The sequence below is a fragment of the Nyctibius grandis genome, chromosome 1, assembly GCF_013368605.1.
Source record: "Nyctibius grandis isolate bNycGra1 chromosome 1, bNycGra1.pri, whole genome shotgun sequence".
Taxonomy (NCBI): domain Eukaryota; kingdom Metazoa; phylum Chordata; class Aves; order Nyctibiiformes; family Nyctibiidae; genus Nyctibius; species Nyctibius grandis.
The window spans coordinates 7,181,289-7,206,636 of record NC_090658.1 but is presented as its reverse complement, the minus strand read 5'-3'; the positions used below and the strand labels follow the sequence as shown (position 1 = coordinate 7,206,636).

The 25,348-nt window shown below is 36.0% G+C and overlaps 1 protein-coding gene across 1 annotated transcript in view; it reads left to right on the top strand.

Moving 5' to 3' along the window:
* TASP1 (taspase 1) overlaps window positions 1-25,348 on the top strand; it is an 89,586-nt gene that overhangs the window by 37,852 nt on the left and 26,386 nt on the right. The window contains exons 9-11 of the mRNA XM_068405196.1: window positions 5,563-5,682; window positions 6,597-6,675; window positions 22,678-22,788. Coding sequence (XP_068261297.1) covers window positions 5,563-5,682; window positions 6,597-6,675; window positions 22,678-22,788 — 310 coding nt within the window. The remainder of the gene's footprint in view (window positions 1-5,562; window positions 5,683-6,596; window positions 6,676-22,677; window positions 22,789-25,348) is intronic.

The following is a 25,348-nucleotide window of genomic DNA, read 5'->3' as shown; positions in this document are numbered from 1 at the left end:
TAGCTTTTGATAAATTTCTTTAGCTAAAAATAAACATACAGGCTTAAAAATTACTTTTCAATAAAAGTTAAATTATACCAAGCTCAAAAAGAATGAGGCTGTTTAAATTTAATAAAGATTGTATGGGAAAACTAGGCAGTGTAACTTCCTAAAGGACTTTTATTTTCCAAGTAAATAGAATGTTCTCTTTGCCGTATTTTTCATTGTTTACCCAATGTAGGATTTGTAGAGGGTTATGCGATTGCACACAGGAAGATCTGTTAATAACTTCACTGAATTTTGAAGGTGTGAAAAATGACACTTTTTTTAAGCTCTAGTGACATATATTGATTTACATAGTTAAGAAATCATTTTTGTTTGTGTGTGAATTAAGTAAACATATTTGTAGGAGGACTGTCTATGATGTGTTAATTCAGCCAGATGCCATTCTGAAGTTCTCACCTCAAGCACCAGTAAACATCAGAAGTAAATGTTTGTCTTCTTCCTGTTAACCTATCTTTTACCAGAGGAAATTGTAATTGAAAATAGCTTAGTAGAGTTTAGCTAAAAGCCCTATTTTTAATTAGTCTTCTGCTATTACAAACTTTTTTTACAGCTATGCTGAAGTTACTTGTAAGAGTTGTTGTCCTCTCCTTGGTTTGAATAAGTGGCACTAAGAATTTCTAGTGCACATACATTTTTTTATAGGTTAGTGTTTATAAGTTAGTTTTTTAGAGGCTAGTTATTTAACTCCATAAATAACATTATTGACTTTGAGGTTTATTAAAACTGATTTTGTTAGTATCTAGTTTAACATATGTACTCAAGTATGTGTGCAACAGTTTGAATTATTCTTCAGCTACTGACTGTATTGAGACAATAACTGAATATATTTAGAAAAGAAAAGTAAGTGTGTCTTTGTTCAACAGAAAAACATTATTTTCTTTGAAGTATTTTGTTGCATTGTAATTTGTGTCATTGATCACCTTGAACGTACCACATGAACTTTTAGCCAGTTGCAGCTTGAACTCTTTGGATGAGTGAGAGTCAATGCATAGCAATATATGTCATTCTTGTTATATATCGTGAATTTTAATTACTTAACTTTTTCCTCAAATAAAATTTTTTAGGACTGTGAAGGCAATTGTAAGTGTAGTAGTGGCTATAGCAATCCTAGTGTCTGTCTTATTCTTGCAGTTCGAACAGGAATTTGAATTCTATGCATTTCCTTTTCCTTAAAGAAGAAATAAATTGAAAAAAGAACAAAACTCACCTGTAGAATACAATATGAAATAGTTCCCTTGTCTTAAACATGGAGGTCAGACAAAATGTTCTGTTACGTACCAAACAACTATTAAACTGGGAAGGCTAGGGTTGTTTATCGAGTTTTGTATGATTGGATCGTAACTGCCCCTTTTCAGACATACGAATGTTGCACCAATCATGCATACTCTGTCAAGATTAGATTGCTGTGCGAGTGCATCATGCTATGCTGTCAGTTGCCCTAGAAGAAAACATTTCTAGAAATTGGTATGTATGAATTGGTCCCAGTGCTCACAGAATAGCGACATTTTCCCTTGACTTAGATGGAGTTATAAGTATTTCTTCAAAATACTTTAAAATGTTACTTAAAAGATTATCTCTCACCTTGTTAAATATTGCTGTAATCAATGGAAGTGCTCTATCAAGAACACCTTAAATCTGAGATTTTAAAAGATCAAAATATATTAATTGTTGATATATTATTTTCTAGATAATGCTATCCACTAATGTGCTTCTCTCTGTTCCCACTTGATCTGTAAAGGGCCAACATGGGACATACTAGAAAATTTATATGTTGCCCTGTTCTGTTTTTTTATGTGCAGAAGAAGGGAAGAATGAGATTTCCAAAATACTTGATAGAACTCTGCGTTTGTGCAGATGAGCATCTTCCTGCTTTGTGTGCATGTTCTTAGCTAAGTTTGAATATTTGGTCCATGATTTCATGAAATAAACTTCCAGTTGCAAGGTGCAAATTAATTGAGTAATGTGAGGTCTTACTTTTTACACTGACTTTCGATTGTTTCCATGTAAAATATTAACTACATGATAGATTATTTTTAGGATGCAATACTGCATTGTTAAAACCCCCAAACTGCTTTCGCAATGTGTGTGTTAGTGTAAATTATTAGCTGAAGTGAGATATGGAATTTGTTAACAGATATCACCAAATAATAATAAAGTTTCCTTTGGAACTTGCAAAATTTTTAAATCTAAGGTGCTAAATTAATGAATCAAATATGTAAAAAGATAAGGAGAAGCAAGCTGGATCTCACTTAGTCCTTGCTGGATCCATACAGAATTTGGACTTACTTTAGACTTCATGAATTGTAGTATTTAACATATTTCTTTTGATTGTCTTGATGCTAGCTTGACGGGATCCTGTATTTTTCAGCATTCATATGGTTTGAAGAGATGAAATGTGTGACACTGAAAGTCTTCTCACCAGGTGCATTCTTCCTGGAACTCCTCAGGCGCATAATGCCTTTTTGTATGGAGAAGTACAGGAAGTTCCTGTGTTGAATTGTGATGAGCTCTTCATTTACTGGTTTGGAAATCATAGGGTTGTCAGTACAGTTTGCATATGTAGAAGACTTTTAGTACTGAACTGGAGGATTGATTCATGGTGTCACTTGTGTGTGAAGTCAGTAATGTTGAAACGGGAGCAAACATAAAAATAGGTCTAGAGTAGATCCGACAACATGTTTTTCCCATTGGATATGGAATAGAACCGATCCTCACTGGTTTTCAGTTTGTTGAGTAAGGATATATATAGCATCAGCAGTGATTCTTTTTCTGATCACAAAAAAAAAACCCAAACTTGTATTACTGAGGAAGAAAATACGTAATTCCTTCGCTTCAGTGATGCAGATTTCTTTCACGAGGTTGTGTGGGCCAGGTTAAAAAAAAAAAAGCTTCCCTTAGAAAAGTTTTACAGCCCTCCTAAGTTGCCCCATCTAAAAATAAAATGAGCCAAAGCAAGTAAACTATACCACTGAATTGACAGCAAATACTGATAGGAAATAGATCTTCTTTTAAAGGAAATAATGGTGAAGAAAGTTTCCATGCAACATCTACTTGTAAATGCTTGTGGTTTTTTCATTAAAATAACTTTAAAAAAAAGAAATTAGTAATATAGCTACTGAAGGCAAATATTTTACGCATGTGAGAGCTAAAGCGGAAGATGGATGGCAGATTGAGCAAATAGTTTTACAGATGCTGCAAAGAAGGCTGCAAGCATTTTTTTCTTTGCTGTCAGATGATATGGAAAACATACTGATCTCTACTGAACTTCATCCTTCTAAAATGTATTTCTGTTCATTATGGGAGCCCCAAGTGTTTGATTTAATATGAATTAAGATTACACAGGTGGCCTTAATTCTGGCATTTCCTAACTTTGATGGGCTTCATTTTCATATCTGTAGTTGTCTATTAATCAAGTTTTTTGTTGTGGATATAATTTCCTTTGATAAAAGGGGTCAGGGCATGGTCAAGAAAACCTGCATCATATTAGTAGTTCTTCTCTATATAGAAATCATAGCATTGTAGGAAAATTCATGTTGGGGAGAGCTTTATCCAATCTGATCTTGAAAACCTCCGAAGATGGGGGTCTGCACCTCCAGTGAGCAGCCTGCTCTGCTGCTTAAGATCTTTTCAATCCACTGAATATTATTGTTCTAACTGGGTTAATACCTGAATTAGGTTGTGGCTGGCAGTCCTGGGAATTGTGAAATGCATTTGCCCGTGAGAAGTTAAGGAATGATTCCTTAATTTTCTTTTATCTTTACAACTTGGAAGAGAACTTGTTCTTTTCTTTTCTTCTTTGCTCCAGTCTTCAAAATTCCTTTTGCCTCTCCTTCTCCTACCTTCTCTGATCCTGTTTTTTACCTTCCTCTGCTTTTCAACTTACTCTTCTTCCCAATGCCAGTTGATCTATAATTTTTCACCTCTCTTTTTCTATGCAGTTATTCTACTGTACTGTTAGGACATCCATCTGCTTGTTTTAATTCTGAGTATGGTTAGTGCCAGCTTCTGAGTGTAGAACTTGTTCAGGGAGATCTAGGTGTAGGTGAAGAGAAGAAACTTACTGTTACTCTGGGTAAAAGCCAAGGACGACACACCGGCTTAGGAGTTCCAATTGCTTGACAGATACTATAGAACACTGTAGTGCTGCATTGCATATTTTTCCTTTTAAGACCGGCACAGTATTAACTCAAGTGTTATCTCTTAAATTAAGTGTGGCCAGAGTATCATCAGCATGAGTCTCCTAAGAATTCTGCTTGACAAGTGACGTTGTATGCCCAAGGAAATTTTAATTGATGATGGCAACTTGATAATTGGAAGTTGAATAGTTGGTTGTAGATTTTTTTTTTTCCTTCTTCCCTCTGGATCCTAGTCCAGAAAATATGCACTTACATGAATAGCTTAATATTGCTTGGGTTTGTTTGCTTGGGTAAGTTTGTGTAGGATATTTTTAATGCAGGTAAGTTTTTATACAGGAAAGATTGATCAGCTAAAGGCCTGAGGGCTTGTGCAACAGCAGTGTTCATCTTTGGAGTAAGTGATGGATGATATATCGGGTTTTGTTTGTTCATTTTATTTTATGTACACTGCATGCTGTGTCCCATCAAAAGTGTGTGACTGGGCATGAAGTCAGGGTGCCTTGCCCTGGGCCCTGTAGAGAAGGGAATCTACTGCAAGCCTAGGCAGAGAGGAGAAAACTGCTCTTTCTCTCAGAGTGACTGAACGTGGTGTATTAAGGAAGGAGGGAAGGACTGAAAGATCCAGGATGAGACAGCTGAAGTGTTTCTGAGACATTAGGCAAAGATCTTGCATCAGGAATGAATGCTGAAAGACTCCTGCCCTTAGGGAAGCAAATCTGCCTCAGAAGTGATGGAAGTAAGGACTTTTTTCTAGTGACCCAGAGGGAGTGAAGGGTAATTTGTTTCAGCCAGGAAGCCACTAAAGATTGCTGAACTGAGAACAAGTCTGGGAGAAAGAATCTATCCTGGGGGAGATTTCTTCTCAAGGCTTCTATTTATTGTTTCACTCAGAATATCAGAATTTTCTCTTTACATGGTAAGCTACTTCTTGTGGATTTTTTTTTTTTGAACCATATATAGCTTTAACGATCAGAGTTTCTGAAAATGTCATGTCGAAGCTTTTGGGAAACGCCTTTTGATATGGCATCTTCAGAATGAGTTGCTGAATCATTTCTTAGTGGGCAAGTGCCCAACACTAAGACAACAGCATTTTTGGCACTTCTGTGAGTAAAGGCAGGTAATCCAAGCATTGGATGAGTTCCAAGATGTTTATTACCTTCTTGTTTCCAGAGAGGTTTTCTTCAGGTCCTGTGTGAGGCAAGAGAGCATTTTGGGAAGATTTATGGCAGCACATTTGCTACAGTATGCATGAATTACAAATCCGTTTTGTTGATCGCCCTGTCACTTGGTTTTGTGTATGTTAGTTTGCACACTGCTAAGAAGTATAACCTGACTTTAATATACTATTTTTAGTAGTTATTTCTGTTTGTGTGTCCTGCAGGAGAATGACTCAGGAACATTGGATACAGTTGGTGCAGTTGTTGTTGACCAAGAAGGAAATGTTGCTGCTGCTGTCTCCAGTGGAGGTTTAGCACTAAAGCATCCTGGAAGAGTTGGTCAGGTGATTATACGTTTTCAGTTGGGAATGACCGTTCAGTGTCACAAACAATTGTGATATTAAGCAAGAGCTGTTATAGCAAACTGATGTTCTCGCTTCCTTCCCATTAAACTCTGAAGGCATTATCACTGCATTGCAATGCAAGTTTTGTTTTTAGTGTCCTTCACCAGTGTTATAAAACATTTACAGGTAAGAAGTTGTTCTGTAGTTAGTTACCTTCTGCCAGAGCTATTAATAATTTAATTTCTTGGGCTTAAATACCTCCTGAATACCACAAATAGTCTATTAAATGCTTAAGAGTGTTTTAAAATAAAATTTTCAGCAATACTTATGGAAGCTGTCAATTAATTTTTAAATCCTCTTGTGATTGGTAGAAGTGACAAAGGTATTAAAAGAACATATCAAGTATAGGCATTCCTTATTGTTATTAGGTGAGAGAATTTTGGGGTACATTAGAAACGTCATACTCCATTGCTGTACAGCTGTATTTTTGGTTGACTTTTGCAACTGTCCTAAAAGTGGTTCTCTGAAATATAGTTATGATTTTCTTTTGGAATAGCACAGTGAAAGGGACTTCATATAAATAGGGAACAGTTGGAATTATTTTGTCTTTTGATGTCTGTACTTTTATCGTCTGTAAAGTTAGGTTAGAAAACCATACATCTGTCATAATTGCTCAGTTCTGAAGAATAATAAAAGATACAACAAAATGGGTTGGAATTGCGATTTTAACTGATATGATTTTCTTATTTGTCTTTTGTATTAATACTTGGATTTTTCTTGGGTTTTTTTTTTTGGTTGGTTTGGGGTTTTTTGGTGGTGGTGGTGTGTTTTTTGTTTTGTTTTGTTTTTTTAAGGGAAGGGAACAAACCAAAAACCTTGTATACTTAAATTGATGAAAGATGTACTTTTCTTAGGCAGCTCTTTATGGTTGTGGCTGCTGGGCTGAAAATACAGGAGCTCATACCCCTTACTCCACTGCTGTGAGTACTTCAGGTATTTGCTACTTTTATAAATATTTCAAAAAGTTGCAATATTTCTCTGTAATTAGTTTAAAAAATCCAAATAAAGTATTTCTATGAATGGTGAATTAAAATATTAACATTATTTCCAGACTACATTCTACATGTGTATCATGTATTTACATATAAATGTGTATATATATATATGTCAGTACTGTCTTTAATTCCATGAATTAATCTCTGTTGGTTGCTTGTATTGGTCTTTTTTCTTAATTAACAATCATGTGAATTTTTTATCCTGTTTAAAAGAATTTGTATGGCACTGAAAGGATGTACTGTATTTGTTGTGTAGTAAGGGTCCTGTCCTCCTGTAAAGAAGTGCTGTTATAAGCCTAATATTGTGTTGAACACAGAATGCCTCTGTGATTGGAAACCTTCTGTAAAGGACTAAGGTAATTAGAGGGTCCTTTAGCATAAGAGGGTCCCTTGGATACAAAATTCTACAAACAGCATTTTTCCCTCCAAAATATTTAATTACTATTTTAAGTGAATATTTAAGTGAATTTGTTCTCCGTCTCTCTTTTCCTCTCAAAAGGAAGGGGAAAAGGCAAAACCAAATTACTAGAATAAGTGTCTTGGATAACATTTATTCAGAAATTGTGAAAGTGATGTAAGAATTAGCGTAGCTTCTCTTTTCTTCTTTGGAAGTCTCAGGATTGTGGATACACAAAAGTTTTGTTCATTTGATGCCTATCAGCCAGCTGTCACACAGAGCTGTTCTATCAGTTGGCATGCTAAGCACTGGAGATACCAATTGTAAAAACAAGTTTGTCAACAGATCTACTGAATGGAACAGGACTGAAGAAATAGTAAAAGTTAGAAAGAAAAAAAAACCCCAAAACCCAAAAGATAACTAGGAAGGTGGCTTATACTGCAATTTAAGATTTGAGAATGTAAGCCAGGATGTTTTTAACTTGTCAGGAACAGACATTGAAAAGATAATTGTATTGTTATATAATACCAGGTGAATATTGTAGAACACAAAAGCTTTAAGGTGAAGTTATGTGGGAGTTACCTTTACTTTGCAACTCCCACATAAAAGCAGTTGAAAGAACTGCATTTCATCTCTTTTTCTCTTTTTTTTTTTTTTTTCCCCCTGTTTGTATGAACAGTCTCAAAGAGAAAAACTACTTCTAATACTTTTTCATAAATGCTTATGTCAGGATGCAAAATTTATGATTTGGACCACTGCTTAATGGTCAGAGTTACCAGTCTTCAGTATAGGGAGAAATGAAAAAATTTGCAGAGTTCAGATTTAGGTGATGTAAACTGTATCCCAAGAGTACTGCAGAGTTAGAGTCCTGTTACAGAAATAGTGGGGGGAGCAAGGTAAGTGTAGAACTAAGATTTGACGGAGGCTGAAGAGCATCAGAAATACCCTGTGTTGCTTTTGAAGTCCATATACCTTTCTAATTTCCTCTGTGTTCAGGTCTGTCTCACACTGTTGAAAACGTGTGAACATTCACCCTTAAGTTCAATGTTAGTAAGAGCAAGTGTCCTTTTTAGTACTTATGCAAAGGAAAGGTCTACTGAATGCAGAAGTGTCCAAAGATCTTTCTACTCAAGGAACACCATATTGTTTTTAGTTTAATAAACGCTTACCTACATAAGCAAATATATTTAAATATTGTAGTATTGGTGACCGTAATAATTAGTGAGTATAAGTCCAATATTAGAGACTGTTTGTGGAAAAGGTGAGAAGGACACCTTTATTTAATGTTTTAAAACTGTTCTTTACAAAGTCAGCTGGATTTGAAGTCTATGTGAGTACCGGCAAGCATCCTGATACACTTAAAGGAGTGTTTAGGTTTAATGATGGTCTTAAATAGAAGCCTCCTTTCTTTTTGCCAATACCACTTTTATATAGTGGTAAATACTTTAGTGTTACACTATTTATAACTATTTTGCGCGCGCACACGCACGCACACACACGTTTCTTTGGTTCAAATCTTTTCGCTTGCATGACATCACATTAATATCAATCTGAGTTAATTGAAATAGGCTGCTGGCAGTCTGTGAAGCGTGGCCATCTGTTTATGCAGTGATTTGAAATTCAGACTAGCGGTGTTTAATTAAACTCTTGTTTCTGGTTTTCCTTTAAAGTGTGTGTGTGTATGTGTGTGAGAGAGAGAGACAGGGAGATAGAAATGTTTACAGGAAGTGAGAACTCTTCTGTAATCAATACCATTCTTTTTTCCATTTTCAGAAGCTCATAATGTTTTATTTTATAATGTAATTTATGTTCAGTGCAGTTTTAAAATATATTGATCCCTGACTCTTGTTTAAAATGGGAGCATCCAACAATGTGAACGATGAAGTTAATCAAGGGGTAGAGAGATGAAAAAATTAAATTGTAGGAAAGGTTGAAAGAATGAAACTTGCAATTTGTCTGGATCACAACAGGAGATGGGAATGGGGGCATAAATATTTGCAAATATTCAAAAGGTGAAATTGCCAGGGCTAAGCAAGGAAATAACATGTTAACATAACATCATTATTGGATGAAATTTTTAGAAAATAAAGGTACTGCCTAAACTCTAGAAGGTGCCTTGATTTGAAAAGCTGTAAGATTGATAGTGCTTCCTAAGAGAAGATAAGTGTTGTCACTTGGTGTACGTAAAATCAGATTAGACTGTATTTGTAATAGTGATTATACCCCCCTCTTGTAGGTTTCTAAACTGGCTTTGTGTGGACATATATTTAAAAAAAAAACAGCAACAAATGAAGCTTGCATGTTATGCATAAATAAAAACTGTGTGTGCATGCCCATTCATTTCATGGTTCATTTTACATCCAGACATATACACTTGTATGTAAAAGCATTTAAAACATGTACATAAAATAACTGAAATTTGCAATCAGTTTAGATTTCTGTGGTTTTCACAATATAACATTTTATTGTTTTAATTTCATGTGTCTTTTCATTTTAATTTGTCTTTAAGTGGTAAATTTGGCGCAAATTTATCCTAACATTTTCTCCAGGGAATTTTTTTTCGGGGTGGGGGGGGAGAAACTTAGGCTTTGGTTGCTGTGTGTATTGATTACTGTATGTGTAGACTTCTAATATTTACTGTTAAATGACTTCACAGAATAGCTGATTCATCAAATCGCATTTGGAATTTAAAAAAAAAAAAAGTCTTGAATGAAGAGAAATGTTTAACTAGGATTCCCTTAAAGCTTTATTGAAAGTATGCTCTAAATTATTAAGTATTAATATATGTTAAACCAAATAATTTTAACTTAAGGATTCTTTGGGAAATAAATTGTTTAATATTTGTGCTGGTTTAGACTTTTTAACTTTTTTTAGTGGTAGAAATTTGAGCCTTGGGAGTTTGTTATATCAGGCTTTATATTCAGCCTTGAAAAAGGATACTCTTTGGCATTAGTTTCCTACAAGAAATTTTTAATATTTAATCTTTTTTGTAAACTATTTTAATTCCATACTTATGAAATTGCTCATGTCTTTGGGTTTTGGAGACTATGATATGATAAACAAGGGATCAAACAGGTTGGGGAAAACCTCTGGTGTGGGGAAGGGAGAGTCTGGAATAGGAATTCTAAGCATACCAAATCCAAACTCTTGCACATTGAAATCCACGTGGAATTGGCAGGAATGTAAGAATGGGCACATTGGGTCAAACCAGAGCTCCAGATAGTCTGGTGTCCTGTTTCAGATAGAGGGTGTTTGCAGGTGTCCGGGGAAAAGTACGGAACTGGGAAAAGCACCTCCATTGTGTTATCCAAGCTTCTAGCAGTTTGTGATATTGGGACTTTATAAGCTGGAGATATCTTTGTTTTTTAACAGGTCAGGATGACTTTCTCAAGATTTCTCATTTCTTTTTGTACTTAGAAGCACAGTTATTTAAATTTTACTGGGAATGTTTTTCTTATTCTGTGATGGTTTACCTTTGTAGAAGCTTTCTTGGAAAAAGAAAAGTGCTAGTTTAAATGCCACAGTTAACGCAGTAGGTTTTATACTTGAATTTTTATTAATTTTGTTCTAAAATCCTTCTGTTGAAGCTTTGATTTAAGACATATCTTTCAATACCTTCCTCACTAAAAAAAAAAAAAAAAAAAAGTCGTAAAAGTACTTCATTAAAAGTATTTCCAAATTCATGTAGCTTTCTTTCAATGGCCATGTATTATTTGAAGACATGCTTTTACATCTTGATCATCTGTTGGCCCCGTGGATGCTGGCAGGCTTCCTGTGCCAAAGGTGGCAGTTCTGAACCTGTTTGGGCATAACTTCAGTTTTTTGAACGGTATTTTCTTACCTCTAGCAGTCTTGGCCTTGTTGTTTAGCCACACTGACTTTGGTTTTATTTTGTTTGGCTTCTCAAAAGTTATTTCATGGTTTATAAAATACAGGATATTGTAAAACTCATATTTTATGGTTACAGTTTAAAAGGGGGTGGGACAACTGAAATCAACAGATGAAGAGTTCCTAAAGACAGGATGGGGCAGACGGTGGAACTTAGGAATGACCATGAATATAAAGGGCCTTAAATTCAAGGTTTATTCTGTAACTCTCAGTCTAAAATTCAGTTTCTGTGTAAACAAGTTAAATCTTTCTGGCTTTTTTAATATCAATTTTTGGAGACATTTCAACATATGAACTCTGAATTATATTAAAATTAATTTCATTTTTTTTTAAATACAGTTGTGTGACTTTATTGGCAACTGAAGTATAAACATTACAGGATGTAATGTTTATAGTCTCTCAAACCCAGTATTAAAATTCAAGAAATTCAGAGAATGTTGCAGTTGCAGGGATAGCTAAGATACCTGGGCAAACTTAACTGTGACATCTAGCAACACAATGCAAGCGCCATTCTATGCAAGAATGATGGTAGAGACTGAGTGAAATCTTGTTAAATGAGATGAGCGTTACCAGTGGCCTTTATTTAGCATAAATGTACAGCTAAACTGGGTTTTAGATCAACATAGTAGAAGCCAAATCTTTGGTCTTTAAAAGCCCATGCATACACATTTGCGCACGTTTGCACGTGCATACACAAACAAAACAGCCCCCCCCTTTAAGCACCCCCACCACCTCACAAAAAATAGAGGCCAAAACCACACTTGTCAGGCCACTTGGAACTCTTTAGGGAATGTTTTTTGTATGTGGATGTAAACACAGGAAGATGGGTATTATTTGAAGGGAAAATTTTTGTGAACAAAAGCCGACCACAGGAGAAACAATAGTCTGTTTTTTTGGCTGTACTTTAAGAAAACATTTCCTATTTTTTCCTGAACATAATAGGAGAATTTGTGTATATTCTCATTCAAAATAATATCAAGTGTGACATTGAATCTTCTCCCCAGTTGGAATATCCATGATGATTGTGAATAGTCATCTACTAACTGTGCCAAAAGTAATACTACTGGGGTAAGAGGCAGGCAGGCTGTGTTTTTCCTTGGAGATAAGCTGAAAAGTGATAATTCTCTTTGGATATATAGAACCTTAACTGTAAAATGTAAACATAAATATAAAAATTACAGTAACAGCTAATGCAGGAGGCTTTGAAAATGCAACTATAAGTGCAATTTTTGAGTGGAAATGTAGAGACTGAGAATAATGTATTGCATTCCTTTTTACATCTTTACAACAGTAGGTAGTAGAAAGCACACTTAGCCATTCTTCATGCATGGCTGGTGTGCTTTGTGTATGTGTATCAGCCACTGAAATCAGCAAACCTTTTAATATTGCATTTCTGAAGATAGACAGAAGGTCTTGCATTATTTACAAAATGCAGAAATTCTGTACCACAAAGCTGCAAAGTCTCCAGCTTTTACTAGAATCCGTTTGAGGAGAATATTTGATACAAGAAAGGTACAGTGATGTGATGTCCTAGGGAGAATTTAAATGGGACCTAGTTATGGTTTATAATCCTAAAGAAAAAGGAGTAGGATCTTTAAATAGATTGAGTTTTCAGAAAAATCAAGCATGGTAGCAAATATAATTGGCCTTGAGGACTGAGCCCAAAGTTGTGTTTTGTTGAGAAAATAGCAGGAATATCAGATTTATGGACCTAATCTGAGGTGTAGTCGAGGATTCAGTCTGGGAGAAGTCTTTCAATGATGTCTTGCTCTTCTCCCCTGCCCAGAGTCTATTCCTGACTGAAGGAAAATCAGATACAGATAGCAGCAATGTTTTAGGAATGCATACAGAAACTGTACGTATTCTGTGTAAGTAAGCAGAATGTGCCCGACTCCCTTAACAATTTCTCATGCTGGTGAATTCACCAAGATCCTACAGGACTGACTGTTAAGGTCCCAGGTCAAAAGCAGTGGCCTCTGTTCTTCTCATACAGGCATTTTAGGGATTACATCAAATTACTTTAAAAGCTGTGTTGGATATACATGCATATGTATGATACATCATTCCATGAAGTGAAAAATAGCACATTTTGTATTGTGAAGAGTCACAGGATTGTTTAGCTTGGAAGGAACCTCTGGAGATTGTCTAGTCCAGCCCCCTGCTCAAGGAGGGTTGTCTTGTTTTTGAAATCCTTGTCATTAAGGAAGTAAGTGTATTCACTCTTCCTCCCCCTGCCTTTTCCTGCTCAAACTTTTACGTTTTGTTCTGTTCATATCTGTTCTTTCCAGTCCATTGTGTGCCTCATGGATGCTTTTGCAGGCAAAACGGAACAGGTAATGTGGAATAGGAAATGACACCTATGGAGAGATGGCTTGTGCTTGTTAAATTTGGTTGTTGAGCTGTGCCCTCAGCCAGCTTTTCCATCTCTCCTTATGGAAGCCATTGAACTGTAGATTCTTACTTGAAAACTCATTTTCGACAGGAACCACAGTGATGTGCAAATCTGTGGACTAAATATTTTTCAAGGAAGCTTTAATACCAATAAACTGATTTGTGATGTAGGACTTCGGCTTTGCGATCCCCATGTGTTGAGGGCAGTAGTGGCTGCGCTGGAATCCAGTGACTGCTGATACCTGGGCAGGTGCCACTTGTCTGTCTGGCCTGCATCCTTCTGAGTCCATGCTCCAAATGTCCAGAGGAATTTCAAGTGCAAATCTTGTTTCCTGTATAAATTGTTTGAGCTACACTATGTGAGATAGGTATTATGATAGTTGCTCTCTTGGTAGGAATATGTATTATCTCTCAAAATCAATCTGGCCCTGTAAGATTTGGGGAATAATAGGTAATTTAATGCATCACAGATGAAGCAGCTGCATATGGAGAAGAGTTATGTCATTGTTACAGCGAACCAGAGGGTAGAGGAAGAAAGAGGTCTATCTCCAGACAGATCAGTATTTACCGCTGAAGTGAATGCTTCTGTCAAGAGTTCAGGCTTTGTGTCCAGATGCTGTTTGGAGGCTTCAGTGCTGTAGCATGTGGTGTCTGAACTAACTAACTACCACCACAAGGCTGCATGAAGAGAGAGGAAGCAACAGGCAGAGATGATTTGTGGGAATGGTAGCGTTAAGAAGCTGTCAATTAAACACAGTACCGCAGTGTTCAAAGCTGTGGGTTTTGTCCACAAAATAATCAGAATGGTTGCTTGAATTGCCTTTGGAAGGGTTGTTTTGAAGCAGAACTGGATGGATGCAGAAGTCAAAGAGTGCTTATTGCCTCTTGAGATTTTAATTGGATTTAATGCAATAATGTATTGTAAGCATAAAGTTGGACGGGCTTTTTAGAAGTGTTAGTCTCCCGCGGAAGGCCCACCGTTCAGAGCGGTGTGTTTGTAACCTGGGGCAGCAGCCAGCCGTGCAGCACTGTCTCCTTCTCTGAACACTGTTACTCCTGTCCCTGTTTGCCATACCTTGCCCAAATGGCTTGAAATAGATACAAGGATATAAAGTGAAATGGAGACTGCGGCAAGCTGAACCCTGTTTTTACATCTTAAACATTTTTCTGTGATTGGTAGAAAATAACTATACATTTAGTCAGCTACTCTCTTCTTTCCTTTCCTGTGAATTTTGTGACAAAAGTGACGTAGTTTGGAAAGATACAGTATTTTTACAAAGAGATCAATAGCAACAAACCTTCTAATCAAGGCCTAGGCAAAAAGTAGCTTGCTTTTTCGTTTTCAGTTTAACTGAAATTAATCTTTCAAAATGTTTTAAATGTAAAGAAGAATGTAAAATGTGTATCCACTTTAATGGAACTACATTTTTTCTTCATTCTAACCTCTCTTGGAGGTACATCTGAAATTCTCGTTGTTCATGATAACTGAAACAAATAGCTTTTTTTTAATAGTTAAAGTTATCTGGCATTTTCCACTATTTGGAAGTGAAGGATTCATACATTTGGCATATTTTAACTATTTAGTCTTCTTTTTCCACCATCTGTAAAATTGTAGAAAAGCTGGATGAGTTGTTCTTCAGAGTGATTTTACTTTATTTTGCCCATATTAAAACCTTAAAGATATAGAAAGTCTTTTCTCGTGTTTCCTTAGAGAAAACACTTTAGACACAATTTGTCGATGTTGAATTTGTCTTTTATTATCTTTGAAACCTACCCAAATTTACCGAAGTTACAACCTTTTGGCAAGTTTCCATTTCCATATTCTTAGTAGGTGTTTGTTACTTTGGAAGTTAACATCTAAGAATTTTCTGTCTGCATCAAGAATGTGCTCCATTGATCCCTCTAGGATCAATGCTTTAGGAATTGGACAGGACTTTGTTTGCAGGTGTTCTTCCTGGCAGCAGCTCAGTAAGTTAAGTTTTCCCTGCTAGTATGAAGGCAAGATGCAGCAACTGATAGGAGTACAAAAAGCTAAAATTATGCAACTTTAATTTAGTTCTGTAGTGCATTATGCTAGACTGTAGCATTTGATGTCTTTTCAGAATTAGACTTTAAATTTTTATTTTAATGTGTAACTCACTAGATCAATATCTTACCAGCCAAATATTTTTATTATAGTATATTTTGTTTTTTAAAATAATTGGCTTTCAAGGTTTTAGTCGGCTCTTTCTAGAGATGCTGGTAATGACAGCCAGAGCTTATTAAAATACAGGTTTCACTGTGTTTGCATTAGGCATAACTAGAAGTTATTCAGGAAATAAAGCAGAAATAGTATGTTTTTAACATAATAGTAGGTTTTTAACCTGTTAACTGACACTCCTTTTCTAGGCACTACTATTTAACTGAAAATAACAACATCAAAGTTGAAACAACTTAGAGCCAGGTTCAGACTCTGCTGTATGGAATAGATAATAAAATAAAGATAACCTGTAACTTCTATGTTTAGCTTCTGAAAAGAGAAGAGTCATACTTTGGCAGTGGAGTAAACTAGATTAATTTTTCCATTCTTGAATGAATGTGAGTAATGCAAGTTTCCATTTTATACTCCTTTAAAACAAGTTCCAACACTTTGTGTTGAGGTACTGTACATTTCAATAGCTAGATAGGCTCCAGCAGCTTGTCAAAACTCCATAAGCTTTGTGCTTATGGCTTGCAGAAAGCAAGCTAGATTTTCATTTCTCCTTCCATTCAACAGGAGTCTCTTTCATGTCTGAAAATTGAAAACGCGTGTTTTTCAGTGTGGTGCATGGATGTGTGTGTGCCCTCTGGCACACCTGTTTCTAATTTCCTGACTTGAAAGCATCTCCCATCAAAAGAAGCAGAAAAACAATTTCTTTCTGACACGCTGCTTGGAGGCCCTTGCTTTGCAAAAGGCCTTCCTTTCCTTTGCCATCTTGGTTCCATTGCTAGAACATTATAAGATGCAGAACACGCATTGTATGGGATGTTCAGCTTGTATTGTGCTGGGTTCTTTCCCCTCTTGTTGTGGTTATTTCAAGCATTAGAAATCTACTTGAGAAGTCACTATGTCGAGAAAAAATAGTAACTTAATCTTTAGTTTCTTGCATGACGCTCAAATTAAGGACCAAAGTCTATAGCAAGTTAAGGTTTGTATAACCTGTGAATTAAGTAGAGTATTAGTTACTGTTTGGTACAGAAGGTTAGATTAAAATTTAAATACTGTATCTCAGATTTCTTAGCTTTTCTTCAAAATTGTATGCAGTGTAAAATAGTATCCAATATAATAGCTGAAAATCAAAGTTGCTAACAATCTTAAAAAAAAAAAAGCCCACAAAAAAATCCTAGTAACTTCATTGTTGTGTAAGTTGTGCATAGGCAAGCTAGCAAATTACTACGGAATAGACCTATTAACTATTAAAGATCACTTAGGAAGGAAATATACAAAATTTTAAGCTCTATCTTAAACGTTACTGGCTTGTCTGTTTTCTCAGTTCAGCAACTGATACTTTCACGAACAGCATCTGGATTGTCTGCGTAGCTACTGTGCTGCAGTATGCACCTGTCCGGTGGTGTGTTACTGAATTACATTGGTTTCATTTACTGGCAAGCTAAAAAGAACAAAACATTCAAAAAGACTTGGAGCTTAAAAACCATTATATGCATATAGCTAAACAGTACTTGAAATGCAAAGACCGGGCCTGGCTTTACAGGATAATGGCTAGTGGTTCACATGCTCACAAAACTTGCCTTTGCTAAGCTTTGCTCATTACTAATATGATCAGGTATATGCAGAAAACGCTGAAAATGTGAATCAGGGTATGTACGTCTATGTAGCTTTATGGACTATAACAAAAAAAAATGTCTTAAATCTTTAAATTGGTCAGTGAGGTGTACAGTTCACACTTATACCTGCTAAGGTGTGCAACCCTGATACATTTCCTGTCTTGTGCATACAGTGGCATTCAGGTACCAAAGAGTTCCTTTCTAGAGTATCTGCCCACTACTGCAATTATGAATGACAGTTGAAAAATTATTGTCCTTTGTCAACGTGGTAACAGGTTTCCATGATCGGTTCCTGTCTCTCATTCCTCTGCAAAAAGGCACGTGTCTCGCTTGTTGTACAGCACTGTACAACATAACAGGTGCTTCTGGTTTGCCTGGTCTGATTCACTAATCAGCAATGTGTGGTGCGTGGAGTGCAGGAACGACCATCTTGCTGTGCTCAAAGCTCAAAAAAAAGGTCTGTTGGGGGTTTTGTGCTTTTCAGTGCTATTTTTGGCTGAAATAGTAACTTGAGAGGACTACTGATACATGTATAACTGTTAAGTTATAATAGGATAACAGAAGAAAAAGAGCCTATGAAAAAAAAAAAGAGATTGTAGATTCACAGGTTCTTCTGGGGATCTTGTAGGAATCAATGAGGAGTGTCTGAATAGGAAGAGTGGTCTTATTCTCAGAAATTACACTTTTAAATAGCCACGGAAGAGGGAAGTCATATTTCATGGTTGCTTAGCTTTGCACTTTGAAAGAAACACTGCATTTAGAAGCTGTACTGTGGCGTGATCCAAGGAGATATGTGTCTCTGAGACTCAGCTCTGATGCTCTCTGTATGATCATTAGAAGTTCTCTGTGTGATCTCCAAGTGGTTTTCAGGCAGGGTTAGAAGCTTCTGGTTGAAGACAGGTTTTCTGTTTGGGGTTTTTTTTTTGTGAGTTTTGCTTGTTTGGTCTCTTTTTTGTTTGTTTTTTGTTTTCTTTGGGTTTTTTTTTTTTTTTAGATTCTGGTTCTCAGCAAGTGTGTTGGTTTGAGTGCAAAATGTGTTTATGACTGTTGAGCCTTATCCTTCTTTGCTTCCCTTGTCATAGGAGCCTGTTGCTGCCATGTACCTCTGAGGCCTTTAGGAATCTGTTTTTTTTAAACTTCTTTCCCCTTAACCTAGGAGGCTAGAAACTTGCATCAAAATACCTTTCTTTGCATGTATGTATGTGTTTACTTATTTATTTATCAAAATAGACTATACATTTCCTGTAGAAATATTACTCACTTTGCCGGTAGTGATCCTAGAGGAGGGCAACTAATTGTACTTACCTCTGCAAACATGGACAACAGTAGTTCCAACAGTAGTATTTTTGTCAGCAGAGGGGTTATGAGTAGGCAACATGGTGTTTGCACAATATTACTGTGTTAGGAAAAGAGTTTGTTTACTATATGGAACAGTTATTTCAGTGAGAAGCACTAATTTAACCCAGTAAATTTTTCCAGATAGTTGTCTCCATTTGAGTCACTCTTGTGTGAAGGCTTATGGAAGCTTTGGTCTGTCATTGCAAAGCGTTTGTCTCTGAGATATAATGAGTTTCAGGTTACCAAAGAAGTCGTCATCTTAACTGGGAAAGGATAATGTAGTGATTTAAACTCTGTTTACAAGAAAGTTACTAAAACAAGTGCATTTGAGGCTTTAATGTAGAATCGAAAAATTATTAGGAGTCCCTGTTGGTTTGGTTTCAGTATTATTCAGTGAAAAACCGCAAAGTATAATAACACATACAGTTAAATGTTGTATAATGTGAGATAGTTAAGCAAATGAACCAGATTTACATTTTCATCAGCTCATGTGCATGATTTGGAAATGCATTCAAATAGCTTTGACTGTAGTTGCTGTCTTGAGTCATGTTAATAGAACTTCTTCGGAAGTTGGCTAACGCTGGTGGTTAGCTTGCAAGTGAATAGAGCTATAAATTTGAACCCACAGCTTTATATTGTGAGTTATAAATTAGGTTTTGGTTACTGTAATTGTGTATACATTTATTTTGTGTCTAGCCCTAGTATTATCTACAGTGTTTTCCCATTTTGAGACTATAGAGACATACAGGTCTGCTAAACCTGCAAGGCAGTTCACACTCTGATATTTGGTTCTAACTTAAGGTAATAGGAAGGGCAATTCTATTGGAATAATTAGGGTAGTTCTTTTTCTCAGCATTTATCTGGTCAAAGTATGTGAAACACTACTTAGTTATTTTTTCTGTTCAAAAATAGATGTTCCTACATCAAAAACTGCAGTAACAAATTTCTCTTTTCAAAATGGGGGGATTATTTTCATTAGTTATCTGTCCCTGCTGATTGCTGGCATGTGATGTGTTGAAAGATTTTTACATATACTGCCAGCAGCAGTCTGTAAGTTTGCTGCCTTATAGGTTGACAGAAATATGACAGAAAGAAATGACTTTGTCTGTGGGGATGTAGAGATGTGTGATGTGTTAGTAGAATTCCAAAGCTGCTTTCCTTGTGGTTGATCCTGGATCACATCAGTGTGCTGCAGCTGTTCTTAACCCATATTAAGTTTTCTGTCTTATTTTGGTGGTTTTTTTTTTTGTAGCAGACTTGATGTTATGGGAACTCTTCAATAAAATCATTCTCTTGGGGGAAAATAACAATGTACATCATGCTAAAAAATGACTATTGTCTTTTTGATGCCAATTTAGGAATTACTTTAAAATTGTGAAGTAATAACATCTGGTTTATTACTTGATGCATAGGAGATGCATAGGCTCACTCCAATTTTTGTGTCTCATTTGCTTGATTCACATTCTAAGTCCTATGCTTCTTACCTCATCTAGGGTATAAATGTTATATTTAAAGATGTTAACAGGTTCTTTTCAAGAAAAAATCAACTTGCTCAGTTTTTGCTGGAGCATATGCTTATTTAGTTTTATTCTTTAGAGCAAAACTTCATTATCATTAAATTTCCTTAGTTTAAGAAAAAATGATAGCCTATGGGTAAAATGCAATTTGCCGTTTTTGCATGTTCTTGATACATTGCTTTATCTTAAATAAATATTAAATAACTCTCAATTCTATTGTGGACAAAAGCTTTCAAGCATGGAAGTAATGAGGCAATGAACAGATAGACCCTCCCGTAAGCAGCCGTTGAGGACGCTGTATTGTGTGAGTCTCTTGAAGATAATACCCCAACCAGGACACTTTCCTCAATAACTCGAGAGTTTGACAGTCTCAATGAAAACACTTTTTTTCTTGTGCTCAAAAGAATTGCCTCCCTTTCCTGTGTAATTGTTGTAGCATTTCAGCTCTTTCATTTTCCTCTAAATTTATAACTTTTTTACTCAATGTTTCCTATACAAAGAATTTCTTGTCTTTCTGTGGTACCAATTATATGTAGATTCAATGCCAAAGTACTCCACTCCAAACAATTCAGTTTAACAGAATTGTATTAATCAGGAGACACTGCCAACTAGGAGTACATAACTGAATACTAAGGTGTAATTTTGATGATGGAAGATAACCAAGATTTTAGGACATGTGTACACCATTTTTCTGCAGTCTGGTCCCTGGGCTTATTCTCTGACATCTAATGCATATATGATGCTCTGTAGGGTTTTTTTGTTGGTTTTTTTTGGTCTTGGAAATGAGAGGTGAGGGGTCTTTTTTTTTTTTTCTTCTGTGTTAGCAGTCTTTGAAAAACAGTGTTTCTAAACTCACTTTGCCTTTAAGAGCAAGGATGTAATTGTGTGACAAGTAACCAGAAAGAGAGATTCTTGGAGTAGGTTGCCATGTTAATTAGGGCTTAAAAGTGGTGGCGAGAACAAGAAGCCAGTCTGTGAGTAGCTCCAAGACACAGTGCTAGACCTGCCGATGTGAGTTCATGCAATGTTGTGCCCGAACCAGTCAGTGCTCTAAACTCAGCACATTGGGAAGCTCAGCAGGCTGCACTGGAGCCAGTTTAGGTTGGGTTTATTTATTAGTTCATTCTTTGTGCCAGATCCAGGCTGGCTTCAGCCAGTGTCGTTCAGTTTTCTCTGTCCTGGGCTTGTTAGTTCTTCCAGTAAAGTGTTATCCGTGGAGACTGAGCTGCCTTTGTCCAAAGCCAACATAGGTCTGATGTTTTACCAGCTCAGTCTCTGCTGTTTGAAAGCAGCTGGATTGTTTTCAGCCATAAATTGTCTCTGGAAGCTGTGTAGGTGTATTTATGTAGTTCTGCACCTGAGCTAGTAAGTCCAACTGGATTATAGCTGATTTTTTGTATGGAGCCAGCACAGTGCTTGCATCTTGTCATGGTTAATGAGAAATTTGCTGGAAATATATGTAGATAACTGGGAATTGACTATATTTGACTTCTCTCTATATATTTTGGTGTCTAACGCAGTTTTAGGCCCTGATATACTCTGAAGTTACAAGTCTGATCGAACTGTAATAACCTAAATTTAGATAATTGAAATCATTGTCATATTACAGCTGTTAAATTAGTTGTGTTTTTCCTTTTTTCCTAACTGGATAACACATTTCAGCTTAACTGGGGCTTGGTTAGACCTTTTCTAGCTGGTTCATCTGCTTCCTTGCCATTGAGGAAAAATGTCAACAAATGGGAGGCGTAGTAGTATAATGACTTTTGTATATATGCAGAAGGTATCACCACTGTGTTTTCAGGTCCAAGAAAACTTTGATCCAATAAACATGCACTGCACCATTTGGGCACAGTTGTATCTCCCAAAGCACATTACAGGATGGAAAAGAGTGTGGGAGAAAAACAGCAGGTGTGAAAGCGTTCCTACGGAGTAAGAGTAGCACTAATGACCTATTTGTCTTCGTCATCAACAGGTTTCAGGGGATAGTTATAGAAAGCACTGACGCAATAAGTGGTTGTTCGCTGGGGCTTTTTAGTTTCTTAAAGACAAACCTTTAAAAATTACAGGAGTTTTTTATTGGGAGTCAAATGAGCAGCCACCCTGTCAAACAAGCATAGGTAAATTCACATGTTCCTTCATTGACAAAAAGCTAAATCAGATAGACTAAATACAAGGTTATGTTATGCAAAGGAGTTACTGTGGCATTCACGAAAGATGTTCTTGGTTTGAAGAGAGTGGCATCCATGGATCATTCGTCTGAGAATGATTAGTAAGTGGATTCTTTGAGAGAGAATTGCAGGATCTGGATAAAGATGACAAGTCAGAGAGAGTCTTGCTATTTCTTCTTACTATTTCTGTTTCATCTTTCTGTGCTTAACCTTTTTTTGGTTTATGTGGTAGAAATTTCAGGAAAGTTGTGAGAAAAACTGCTTACATTTTGTGTGACTCAGTGTCACTCTCTTTAAAAAATAAAAATAGGAAAAATATGGCAGAAAGCTGTCATGCATATTTTTTTTTTAATTTGTCTGTGATGATGTAAAATAATGATAGTTTCTTCATAGTGATATCAATACTTTGACTATTCCCAATCTTAACATTTCTTTAGGTTGTGGAGAGCACCTTGTCCGAACCATACTGGCCAGAGAATGTTCATGTGCTTTGCAAACAGAAGATGCCCACCAAGCTCTCCTAGAGACTATGCAAAACAAGTTTATTGGTAAGTATATGGTGCTAATTGCCTAAACATTGCATAACGTTGTTTAAAATGCAATTAACTCTATTAAATAAAATCAAGATGCTTATTTTTGTGATTTCTGTTGAAGCCTTATGTTGCAGTTGGCTTCAAATTTAGTGTTGTGTTACATCTAAAAAATGTTAAATCAGAAAGAATTTCTGTCCTCAATCACCAGCTGTGATGTACAATTGTGTATTTTGAATTGGTGGTTAGGGCCATTGATAAAAATTATTCATCATGTTAACCCTTTTAAATATAATAGACCTCAAAACCACTGCATGTTCTAATTAAATGCTTTGGACAGACAGATTCTGGTTTGCTATTTACATGATGAAATTAATTTCTTGTAATCAAGTGAAGTAGACTTCATTCAAGACTGTTGTAAGGTAAAACTAATTTTTTTCCTTGATTTGAGAGGATTACACATGATTACTTATACACGTTTAATTTCTAGTGAATATAGATCTTGTTTTATTTCTTCAAGTCATAACCAAAATATGAATGTGGAATTTTAAAATATCTATATAAGCTTGAACTTTTGAAGATAGCATCAATTCCAATGAGACTTCTGGCATATATGTTAATTTGCACTGTCTTTATAGCCCTTAAAATTTTTGAAACTTCAGAATCCATGGACAATTTTGACCTTCAGAATTTCTTGTAGATAACATAACACTTCTTGTACACTGTGTTGCCAAAGTTCATTTTTATGGTATTTTAATTAGAAGTGAAAGAGGGACAGGCATACCTTTTTGGGGCCTAGGAACTGTTGCCGTTGGTCTTGGCAAACAATGCGTTGCAATTTCTTTATTTCTGTTAGTAATGTTGAGTCCATATTAAACTCTGCTTCTGACAACTTTACATTTGACTGTTTGAGGGGAAGTCACCTTCGCATTGGAAGGCTGCACTTGATAATCTACTACTTTATTGCAATCATTTCGAGGTGCTGTAAGAATGCAGAACAAAGTAATCCTGGTGTGTTCCCAAAGAGATTATAATCCAAGCAGCACAAATGTAACTTTTTGTATTTAATCGCTTACTCCAGTGCATAGTGGTGCAAAATCAGGGATTTATTTACCCAAGAGAGGCCTTTAGGAAGGATGCTTGTGATAGTTTTGCTAATTTGTAACACTACTATGAAGGTGTTGCGTGGAAGCGGCCCTAACTTCAGGAAAGTCAGATCTTCAGTCCATACTCTCAAAATTTATTTTGCTGTTTGTGGTAGGAGTACTAAAAGCAAGCACGAATGGTCCATATCCTTATGCAATTTCATGTTAGTGCATGCACACACACAGAATAGAAAGCTACTGCCAAAGTAATTAATAGAAAGTGGCTGATAAAAGACCAAAGTCAGGAACTTTTTAGTTGAGGTACCTCCTTTAAGTTGCTTTGAGTTTTCTGGGTTTTCTTTTTTCTTTTTGGTAACTGTTAGCAAAAATGCAGTTCTTCTCTTGCTGTTTCGTCCAGATGTATTTTGCCACCAGTTTGCATAGTGGATGTTTTTATTTTAAATGTTAACTGGCTAGTATATGATATATACATTGTATACATTACTGAAAATATGAAAGTGTTTGTATTGGACTTAAGAACATACTGAATATTGCTAAAGTTTTTGTTATACCTGAAACTATCGATTGCAGAGAAAGGAGCTGCACAGACAGAGGTACCAGGCCAACCGTGTGGTGTCATATTGCCTTGGGAAAACAGACTAAAACCAACAAAACAAGGGAAAGTGAAAAGAATGACAGTATCAAATTAATGCATTTCATTATAGGAAAATTTTGGAAAAAAAGTTTTGTAATTTCTTTTTAAAGTTTCATGTTTGAATTAGAGATAGTTCTGTCTTGTATTTTCAGAAACTTAGCACTGCAATTTTTTGTTGCATGACAGCGGGTATGTGTATTAGCTTCTCAGCTGTACTTTATGGCAGAGCTGACACGGGGAAAATAAAAAATACAGCCACCTTTTTTGTGTGTAGGTGGAGTGCTTGGATTCTGTGTTTTGATTAGAAAGCATAAAATCTAGATTACTCTTAGCTATCCTATGAAAGAAGACTCATTGAGGAAAACCTCAAAATCCAGATACATCTTGCTGTTTACATGTGACATAGTACTAACTTTGTAGCCAGCAGTGTGATTTTGGGGGATCTTGGCAATTCTGAAGATGGAATGCAAAGTTATGTCTTGCTAATATAGTGCAACAGTTGAAAAAATGCATTACACTTAGAAGATTGGACTTACACTAAATAGTTTTTTCCTCTCTGAATTTTCATAGATGTTGATGTGCTAGTTGAAATCTCAGGATGTATGGTATGACAAGGATTTCTTACCGGTGTGAAAGAATAGGATAAAACTGGCTAACAGGCATGGATTTTTTCCTTGCTACTCTTTTGAAAAGCCCTATTTTGTGGTCATGTCAAACTTTCGCCGGAATTATAATGGACCAAGGCCAAAAAAAAAAAAAAAAGCTTTAGCAAAGCACAGCTAGAATGTTTTGTCAGAAGTCAAAATGTGCGTTACTTGTGTTGGAGGGATGAACAGCT